General features: G+C 47.6%; 1 protein-coding gene across 1 annotated transcript in view; it reads right to left on the reverse strand.

Moving 5' to 3' along the window:
- Window positions 1–8757, reverse strand: part of SLC7A9 (solute carrier family 7 member 9) — a 30578-nt gene extending 21821 nt beyond the window's left edge. Inside the window, exons 1-4 of the mRNA XM_060185675.1 lie at window positions 8436–8757; window positions 6940–7024; window positions 5692–5804; window positions 106–253 (exon numbers count right to left, since the gene is read on the reverse strand). Coding sequence (XP_060041658.1) covers window positions 106–253; window positions 5692–5778 — 235 coding nt within the window. The 5' untranslated portion in view covers window positions 5779–5804; window positions 6940–7024; window positions 8436–8757. The remainder of the gene's footprint in view (window positions 1–105; window positions 254–5691; window positions 5805–6939; window positions 7025–8435) is intronic.
- Window positions 8758–10646: the final 1889 nt, after the last annotated feature.

Genomic DNA, 10646 nt, shown 5'->3' on the forward strand with positions numbered 1-10646 from the left:
TGCCAGGGGCTCAAACCAGGATCCTTCCTCCGGTGCTTGCGCTTTGCGCCACCTGTGCTTAACCCGCTGTGCTACCGCCCAACTCCTGAGAGCAGTGTTCCTTACCCAGTGTTGCAAGAACCCCACAAGTAGCCCATATGATGAGACAAGGCCCCACGGCTTCTGTGTTGCTGAGCACGGATTTCGGGGAAATGAAGATCCCGGAGCCAATGATGGTGCCCACGATGATGCAGATGCCGCTGACCAGGCCCACCTTGGATGCGGAGGAAGGAGGAGGAGAGTCATGCTGCCCCGAGTCCAGTACAGGTGGCAGCTGCAGCCCTCTGCTCACCCCCCTCCTCCCTGCCAGGCAGCATCTGCTACAGGGCTCTGTTCCTGGGGCTTCACAACAGCCTCCTGTGTGGGGTCTACCACAGCCATACTCACTTTACAGAGGGAAAGTGGAGGCACAGAAAAGTTTACAGGGGCTAGTAGTGGCGCACCTGATTGAGTGTACACATGACAGTGCCCAATGGCTTGGGTTCAAGTCCCTGGTCCCCACCTGCAAGGGGAAAGCTTTGCGAGTGGTGAAGCAGTGTTGCAGATGAATCTCTCCTCACTCTCAATTTCTGGATGTCTCTATCCAATAAATAAATAAGAGAAAGGGTGGAGGGTAAATAGCATAATGATTGTGCAAAGAGACTCTCATGCCTGAGGCTCCAAAGTTCAAGGTTCAATCCCCTGCACCACTATAAGCCAAAGCTGAATACGGCTCTGGCAAAAATAAATAAATAAATAAACAAATAAAGGAAATAACATTTTTTATATTTATTTTCCCTGTTGTAACCCTTGTTTTTTAATTTTTTTATTATTGTTGTTGTTATGGATGTTGTCATTGTTGGATAGGACAGAGAGAAATGGAGAGAGGAGGGGAAGACGGGAGAGAAAGACAGACACCTGCAGACCTGCCTCACTGCCTGTGAAGTGACTCCCCTACAAGTGGGGAGCTGGGGGCTTGAACTGGGATCCTTATGCCGGTCCTTGTGCTTTGCGCAACCTGCGCTTAACCCCCTGCACTACCGCCCGACTCCCCAAAACATCTTTTTTTAATGAAGAGTTTACAACAATGCAGCAGAGGATTAGGGAGACAGCATCATGGTTCTGCAAAAGACTTTCATGCCTGAGGCTCTGAGGTCCCAGGTTCAACCCCCAGCACAATCAGAAGCCAGAGCTGTTAATTGTTAATTAAAAAAAAAAAATCACTTAAGGTGGTCCAGGAGGTGGCACAGTGATAGGGCTTTGGACTCTCCAGCATGAGGTTCTGAGTTCGGTCCCTGGCAGCGCATGTGCCAGAGTGATGTCTGGTTCTTTCTCTCTCCTCCTTTCACATTAATAAATAATAAAATCTTTAAAATAAATAAAATCACTCAAGAACAGTGCAGTAGAGAGACTAGGCAGTGATGCACCCAGTTAAGCGCAAGGACCCATGCAAGGATCCAGGTTTGAGCCCCCAGCTCCCCGCCTACAGGAGGATGCTTCACGAGTAATGAAGCAGGTCTGCAGGTGTCTTTCTCCTCTCCCTTCTCCCTCTCTATCTCCCTCTCCCCTTTCGATTTCTCTCTGTCCTATCCAATAAAATGGAAAAATTGGCTGCCAGGAGCAGTGGATTCGTAGTGCGAGCACTGATCCCCAGCGATAACCTAGATGTTTAAAAAAAAAAAAAAAAAACGGTGCAGCAGACTTGGCTCAGGGTCCCTGCTGCACCCCCTGTCCTCACCACCCTGGAAAGGGGATGGGGCCGATGGTAAAGGTGGTTTAGTAGTCACCAACAAGAAGGGCCCTCGGGGTCGGGCAGTAGTGCAGCGGCTTAAGTGCAGGGACCTGCAGAAGGATCCCACTTGGAGCCCCCGGCTCCCCACCTGTAAGGGGGTCACTTCACAGGTGGTAAAGCAGGTCTGCAGGTATCTATCTTTCTCTCCCCCTCTCTATCTACCCCTCTTCTCTCCATTTCTCTCTGCCCTACCCAACAATGACGACATCAACAACAACAATTAAAAAAAGGGGGGGCCCTCAGGCACAGCTCTCTGCTAGGTAGAGTAGAATGAAGTTTCTCCCTCAAAGTTGAGTGCAGTCAGGGTTTGGGGTCTCAGCCAAGGTGTCACATGGGATGTGTGAACCACAGAGGAACCCATGGCATGCTGGGTTGAGTGCACACATTACCATACACAAATATCCAGGTTCAATTCCCCGCTTCCCACCTGCAAGGAGGAAACTTCATGAGCAGTGAAGTAGGATTGTAGCTGTCTCTTTCTCTCTATCTCCCCTCCCTCTCTAGGTCTCTCTGTTCTATCTAATAACAAAACAAAACAAAAAAAGAAAAAAAAGGGGGGGCTAGGTGGTAGCACAGCGGGTTAAGCACACATGGTGTGAAGTGCAAGGACCTGTGTAAGGATCCCTGTTTGAGCTCCCTGTCTCCCCACCTGCAGGGGAATCGCTTTACTGCCTGTGAAGCAGGTCTGCAGGTGTCTGTCTTTCTCTCCCCCTTTCTGTCTTCCCCTCCTCTCTCCATTTCTCTCTGTCCTATCTAACAATGATAACATCAATAACAATAACTACAACAACAATAAAAAAACAAGGGCAACAAAAGGGAAAATAAATATAAAACCATTTAAAGAAAAAAAGGAAGGAAGGAAGGAAGGAATGAAAGAAAGACAGATGGGGGAGATAGCATAAGGGCTGTGTATGCCAAGAGATGGTCATGCCTGAGGCTTCAAAGTCCCAGGTTCAATCCCTGTGTCCCCACCATAAACAAGAGCTGAGCAGTGCTCTGGTAAAAAGAGAGAGAGAGAGACAGAGACAGAGGGAGAGGGAGAAGGAGAGAGAGAGGGAGAGAAGAAGAGGAGAGAAAGAGAGGGAGAAAAACAGAAAGTTGGGCTGGGAGGACATCGTAATGATTATGCAAAAAGACTTTCATGTCCCAGTTCAACTCCAAGCACCACTATAAACCAGAGCTGAGTAGTGCTCTGGGCTTTCCCTGTATCTTTGTTTCATTAAAAAAAAAAAAAATTAAAAAGTAAAGGAAAAGAAAAAAAAAAACTGTGTGTGTGTGTGTGTGTGTGTGTTGGCTGTGAATTTTCTCGGATGTTGGTTTGTAGGGTGTGTGCTGCTGACCAGACTCAGCTTGTGCACCCCTGTATGTCTTATTCCTATTAAGTGTAAGATCAGGCCAGACTACAGGAAGCAGGGGAGGAGGGGAGCAGCTTTGAAAGGCACAAGAGAGAACATCCTGGGGTGATCTGTTCAGAGCCCATCAAACTGGATAGTAAAGATCTACACATTTTGTGACCTTGAAGGTGGCTCAGTGGATATAAAGCGCTGGGCTCAAAAGCATAATACCCCTAGTTTGATCCCTGGCATTGTAGCATCAAAGTGCTGCTTTGGTTCTCTTGCTCTCATTAATAAATATAACTAATTCTTTTTTTTTTAAATTTATTTATGTTTTCCCATTTTTGTTGTCCTTGTTCTTATTATTGTTATCATTGCTATTGTTGTTGGATAGGACAGAGAGAAATCGAGAGGAAGACGGAGAGCAGGAGAGAAAGACACCTGCAAACCTGCTTCAAGAGACCTCCCTCCAGCGGCTCGAACCCGGATCCTTGTGTGGTCCTTGCACTTTATGTCACATGCGCTTAGCCCGCTGCGCTACCGCCCGGCCCCCAATATAACTAATTCTTATATATATGTATATATCTGGGGCCAGGCAGTGGTGCATCTGCTCAGGTACACACACTACAGTGCACAAAGACCCAGGTTCAAGTCCCTGGTCCCCAACTGCAGGGGGAAGGCTTCACAAGAGGTGAAGTAGACCTGCAGATATCTCTCTGTCTCTCTTCCTCTCTATATCCCACTTCCTTCTCAATTTCTCTGTCTCTACCCAATAATAAATAAATAAACAAGGGAGTTGGGCGGTAGTGTAGCCGGTAAAGCTCAGGTGGCTCAAAGCGCAAGGACCGGCGCAAGGATCCCGGTTCAAACACCTGGCTCCCCACCTGCAGGGGGCTAGCTTCACAGGTAGTGAAGCAGGTCTGCAGGTGTCTATCTTTCTCTCCCCCTCTCTGTCTTCCCCTCCTCTCTCCATTTCTCTCTGTCCTATCCAACAATGATGACATCAATAACAACAACAATAACTACAACAATAAAAAAAACAAGGGTAACAAAAAAGGGAATAAATAAATAGACATTAAAAAGAGCTATGTGCTTTGTGTACAGAGTGATAGATACTACATTAATCAAGAAAAACAAAACCTATTTTGTTTGTTTTTGGAGAATCCAGGGCTTTGCACGCGTACAATTTCATTGCTCCAGGATTAGGCTTCTTTCTTTCTTTTATAAATTTTATTTTTTCAGATTTTATTTATTGATTAATGAGAAAAATAGGAGAGAGAAAGAACCAGACATCTCTCCGGTACATATGCTGCTGGAGATTGAACTCAAGACCTCATGCTTGAGACATGTCCAATGCTCCATCACTGCACCACTTCCCGGACCATGGGTTAGATTTCGTTTTTCTATTTCTTTTTATTTTATTTTATTTATTTATTTTTCCTTTTTTTACCCTTGTTGTTTTATTGTTGTAGTTATTATTGTTGTTGTTGTTAATGTCATCGTTGTTGGATAGGACAGAGAGAAATGGAGAGAGAGGGGAAGACAGAGAGGGGGAGAGAAAGATAGACACCTGCAGACCTGCTTCACCGCCTGTGAAGTGACTCCCCTGTAGGTGGGGAGCCGGGGGCTTGAACAGGGATCCTTAGGCCACGTGCGTTTAACCTGCTGTGCTACCGCCCGACTCCTGGGTTAGATTTCTTTATTCAGATAGACAGACCACAGCACCAGAGTTTCTTTTAGTGCCATGGTACTCCCATGTGCTACTGGGACTTGAACCTGAGCTGCATAGTGGCAAAGCAGGTAGCTCACCTGGTCTCAGCAGAATATTTATTTAAAAGAGAAAATGTGTTTCGCATGAGACAGAAAAAAAGAGAGACGAGCCAGAGCACCACTCTGGTATATGCAGGATCGGGAATCAAGCCGGGCACTCAGGCATGCAAGTCCAGTACTCTTACCAGTCTGGCTATCTCAGCAGTTGCTCAAAAAAAAAAATTGGGGGGAGGGGGTTCAGGCAGTAGTGCAGTGGGTTAAGCACACATGGTGCAAAGCTCAAGGACCAGAGTAAGGATCCCGGTTCGAGCCCCTGGCTCCCCACCTGCAGGGTAGTCGCTTCACAGGAGGTGAGGCAGGTCTGCAGGTGTCTCTCTTTCTCTTCCTTTCTGTCTTCCCCTCCACTCTCCATTTCTCTCTGTCCTATCCAACAACAATGACAGGAGTAATAATAACAACAACAGCAAGGGCAACAAAATGGAAAAAATGGCCTCCAGGAGTAGTACATTTGTTGTGCAGGCACTGAGCCTCAGTGATAAACTCTGGATACAAAAAAAAAAAAAAAAGAAGAACCCCCCTACACATACTCACACACGTACACACACACAGGAGCAGATTGAACCCCCCTACACACACACACAGAGGACCAAATTGAACCCCCCTACACACACAGGACCAGATTGAACCGTCCTACACACACACACACACACACACACACACACACACACACACACACACGACCAGATTGAGCCGGGTCTGCCCAGAGAGCTGCCTCACCTCCTTTTGGAGATTGGTGCTCTTAGGTTCATTACTCTGGATCGACTTCTCATCTTCTCTCCTTTTCCTCAGGCTTGTCTCTTCCATTTTCCCTTCCTGCCAACCGTTGAAAGCTGCAAGGGGAGGTGGGAGGTGACTCCAAAAGCAAAGAGTTCCTGACTGTCTCATCAGAGCAGAGCCGCTGACCCCCTTGAGGATGACGTATTTAGCCGCAGGAAGGACATCTTGTCAGGACTGCTCTTCAGGCCACACAAGAGTTGCTTCTCTGCTCTCCCCCTCACACCTCCCCTGCCACACCCTGTTCCCTCAGGCATGAGAACCTAGGCTATCAGGTCCTAACCCTGGGGCAATGAAACCCTGAAAAGTCATCCCTCCTCAGCTGGATCTTTATTATTATTATTATTAAGTTTTGAATTGCCACCAGGGTTATAGCTGAGGTTCAGTGAAGACTCCACTGTTCCCAGTGGCCTTTTTTTTTTTCTTTTATTTTTGCTTCCAGGGTTATCGCTGGGGCTTGGTGCCTGCACTATGAATCCACTGCTCCTGGAAGCCATTTTTTCCCCATTTTTTCTTGTTGTTGGACAGGACAGAGAGAAATTGAGAGAGGAAGAGGAAAGAAAGATACCTACAAATCTGTTTCATCACTTGTGAAGCGACACCCCTGCAGGTGGGGAGCTGGAGACTTGAACCAGGATCCTCATGCCAGCCCTTGTGCTCCGTGCCATGTGTGTTTAACCTAGTGTGCCACCGTCTGTCCCCCTTTCTTTTTCCTTTCTCATATTTTCTTTTTATTTGATAGGACAAGAGAAATGGAGAAGAGAGAGGGGAGGGAGACAGAGAGACACCTGCAGCACTGCTTCACGGCTTATGAAGTTTTCTCCCACAGATGGGGACCAGGGCCTGAACCCCGATCCTTGTGCACTACAGGGTCACTCTACTGGGCCAGTTTCATTTTACTTGAAAAGTATAAAGAAATCATTTTAAGCATTCTTGGAATAGACTTCCTGCAATCAAGCATGAAGGGAGGTTTTCATGCAGAAGAAGTGATTTCTCAAGATGTAGGCCTCTCGGGAGGAAACCACCGAGCCACAGCACAGCCGATGTAGGTATTCTGGCCTGTGCGTGCGTCATAAGAGTGTACTGCTAGACTGAAAATGACTTGGTGGTAGTTGATTATTGCTATTTCTCTCTACAGATCCCTCTGCAGCCCCAGCCTGGAGAGCGGCAGGCCTTGCCCCTGGGCCTTACCTGCTTCCTTGACCTTGCAGGGCTGGGACTCGGCTGCACGGTGCTCTCCTGTGTCTGCACGGTCGCACCCCAGGAATGGCCATGTCTTGTGCCCAGGAGGAAACAGAAGGTACAGAGGTCAATGGAGGTAATAATTAAACATCTTTTCTTCTTTTGAGCGGTGGAGCTGGGATATGTTGCTTAGAACAGGGGAGGGGCTGGCTAGCCAACTCCTCTCCAAGATTGTTTTTGTTTTGCTTATTCTATGTATAATTTCAGCTTTTTTTTTCCCCTTCAAGCAGATTCCTACACACACACCCCCAAATCAACAGCAACCTCTAAAATGAAAAAAGCTTTCTTAATATTGGATGCAGAAAGTAAATAAGTAAATGAGTGGTCTGGGAGGTGGTGCAGTGTTAAAGCTTTGGACTCTCAAGCAGGAGGTCCTGAGTTCAATCCCCAGCAGCACATGTGCCAGAGTGATGTCTGCTTCTTTCTCTCTCTCCTCCTATCTTTCTCATTAATAAATAAATAAAATCTTTAAAAAATAAGTAAATGAATAAACATTTTAGAGTAAGATAAATATGGAGAGGAAGAAAGAAATGAAGGAAGGAAGGAAGAAAAAAGAAAGAAGAGACTGGATGCGGGGGGGGCGCTGGGTGATGGAGCATTTGCTACAATGGGGAAGTAACCGGGTTCAAGCCCCTGGTCCTCACCTACAGGGGGGAAACCTTTACAAGCAGTGGAAGCGATGCTACAGGTGTCTCTCTCTCTCTGCCTCTTCATCTCCCCCTTCCCTCTCAATTTCTCTCCATCTGTCTATATCCAATAAATAAACAAATAAATAAGATGTCTTTAAAAAAAAAAGATGCAGAGGCGATAAGTATGAATTCAAACTTAATGGTTTGAGGAGTTGGGCTGTGGCACACCGGGTTAAGCACACACATAGTACCCAGCACGAGGACCCTGGTTCGAGCCCCCAGCTCCCCGGTTCCCCCGGCTCCCTGGGTGGGAGGGGTCGCTTCACAAGCAGTGAAGCAGGTCTGCAGGTGTCTTTCTCTCTTCCTCTCTATCTTCCCCTTCCCTCTCAATTTCTCTCTGTCCTATCCAATAAGATGGGGGAAAATTGGCCTCCAGGAGCAGTGGATTTGTAGTATAGGCACTGAGCCCCAGCAATAACCCTGGAGGAGGGAGTCGGGCGGTAGCACAGCTGGTTAAGTGCACGTGATGCAAAGCGCAAGGACCAGCATAAGGATCCTGGCTCAAGCCCCTGGCTCCCCACCTACAGGGGATTCGCTTCACAGGCAGTGAAGCAGGTCTGTAGGTGTCTTTCTCTCCCCTCTCTGTCTTCCCCTCCTCTCTCCATTTCTCTCTGTCCTATCCAACAATGACATCAATAACAACAATAATAACTACAACAATAAAACAGCAAGGGCAACAAAAGGGAATAAATAAATATAAAAAAATAAATAACCCTGGAGGAAACAAATAAAACAAACAAAAAACCCGCAACAAACCAAACTTAATGGTCTGTTCCTATATCTTCTTCAGGTGCAGCCCTTGAACCCTTGACCTGCTTCTTCTGTCCCACCAGGAGAGGGGCTGGGTCTTCTCTCTCCCCTTTTCCAGGGACTGGTTTCAGTGCCACCTCAGACCACAGGGTCTTGCAGGGAATTCATCTAAAGTCAAGCAAAGCCAGGAAACCTCTGCAGGTACCTGCTCCATGCCCCCAGGCAGCTGGTCCCTCTCCATGAGTGGTGCTGCTGCCCAGGTTGCCCTGCCCTGTGCTCAACACTGCCCACTCACCCTCTTTCTTGTTGGGGAAAATGAAACCCATGAGTTCTGGCCCTTCCTCCTAGAAGCCTGGTTCTCTCTGGAAGCCGAGGGAGCTGAGGAGGTATGTCAGCCGCTTCAGGAAAGCAGTCTCCACCTCTCCAGCCCAGCCCTGACTCCCATCTGAGATAAGGCCTTTTTTTCTGGGAAGGAAAAACCAGAGGTGAACATTGTTGTTGTTATCACAGCTGTTCCCCAACACAGTTTTGCTGTGGCAGGAATTTAACAGCATCCCAGATACCTAGATGAGACCAAAGGTCACAGCCGGGCAAGTCACCAGGGGGTTACTTTGGGGGCACACTGATCCAAGGGAGGAGCAAAGTTCCCAGAGTCACCTCAGAAAATCATGGCTTGCGACCTATCCTTTTTGTGGGGCTGTGGCCAGTCATTAGGGTGCCGTCTGTCCTGCCTAGCAAGCTCCAGGGCCCCAAGCGGTGTTCATCTGTAGACTCATCCTACCCAAGCTGACGGAGCTAAATCACCACCAAAGAATTTGCTAACATTGCAGCACTTGGACAGTAGCTTCTGGCCCAGCTCCACTGACAGCACCACCTCCCTGCGTCAAGGTTGCCCACAGGGGCTAACATTCAGATGGTAACCAAATGGACAGGGTGTGTCTGCAGGGGAAGGAGCCTCTACCTTTCTCTCAAGGTTGTTTGGTGTCTCTCCTGACCTCTGTTTCACAGCTATAAGAAAAGGGCACCACAGCAGGCCTGCTCCACTAGCCCTTTGGAGAGGAGCAAACACATGATGAGTGCAAGGACCCAGCTTCAAGCTTGGGGTCCCTACCTACAGGGAGAGTCGTGAAGCAGTGCTGTGGATGTCTCTCTCTCTCTCCCTAGTAAACAAACAAACAAATAGGGGCTAGTGGGTGGGGGAGATAACATATATGCAAAAGCTTCTTTTATACTTGAGGCTCTGAGATGGCAGGTTCAGTCCCTGGCACCACCATAAACCAAAACTGAGCAGTGCTCTGGGAAAAAAAAGAAGAAGAAGAAGAAGAAGAAGAAGAAGAAAGAGGTTAGTGTAATCACATCACATCACATCACATCACATCACATCACATCACATCACATCACATCACATCACACACATCACATGGGACTATGAGGATTGTGGGTCTTGGGTTCCATGTGCACAATGGGGCCCTGGCCTTCTTGGACCTCTGCCCAGTGCTGAGCTCAGAATGTTTGGACCTGAGGAGGAGAACCATAAAGTTAGACATAGAAACAGAAAGTTACATTTTGGTCCACCGTGCGCATGTAACTCCAGAAAGCTGCGATTTCTTGAGTTTTGGGCAGCGTTGTGAATGTTAACACCCATTAGCCCCAGGGGCCCCACCACCACCACGATGATCTGAGTTTGTTTTTAAAATGTCATTTTTTTTTTTTTTTTTTTTTTTTACCTTTTGAGTCTTTAAGACTTTTGGCTCATCATGTGTTTGCTCCTCTCCAATGGGATGGGGGCTTTTTCCTTACTGAAGTTAGTTTGCTTTTGAAGCAAATGTCCTAGACTTATCATGTTATTGCCCCTCCCCATACTCTTGCTTTCTTGACATCTCTTTCCCTTCCTTTTCCCTCCTTTCCTCCCTCCCTCCCTCCCTTCCTTTTTCTTCCCTCTCTCCCTTCCTCCCTCCCTCCCTTCCTTCCTTCCTCCCTTTCTTCTTCCCTCCCTCCCTTCCTTTCTTTTTCTTCCCTCTCTCTTCCTTCTTCCCTTTCTTCCTCCCTCTCTCCCTCCCTTCCTTCCTCCCACCCTCTCTTCCTCCCTCCCTCCCTTCCTCCCTTCCTTCCTGCTAGTGAAGCACTGAGATTGAACTAGGACCTTGTACAGCACACTTCTTAGCAGCCCTCTTAGCTCCTCCATTTTTTTTTTCTGCCAGGATTTTTGTTGGGGAT

This window comes from Erinaceus europaeus, chromosome 2 (genome assembly GCF_950295315.1).
Source record: "Erinaceus europaeus chromosome 2, mEriEur2.1, whole genome shotgun sequence".
Taxonomy (NCBI): domain Eukaryota; kingdom Metazoa; phylum Chordata; class Mammalia; order Eulipotyphla; family Erinaceidae; genus Erinaceus; species Erinaceus europaeus.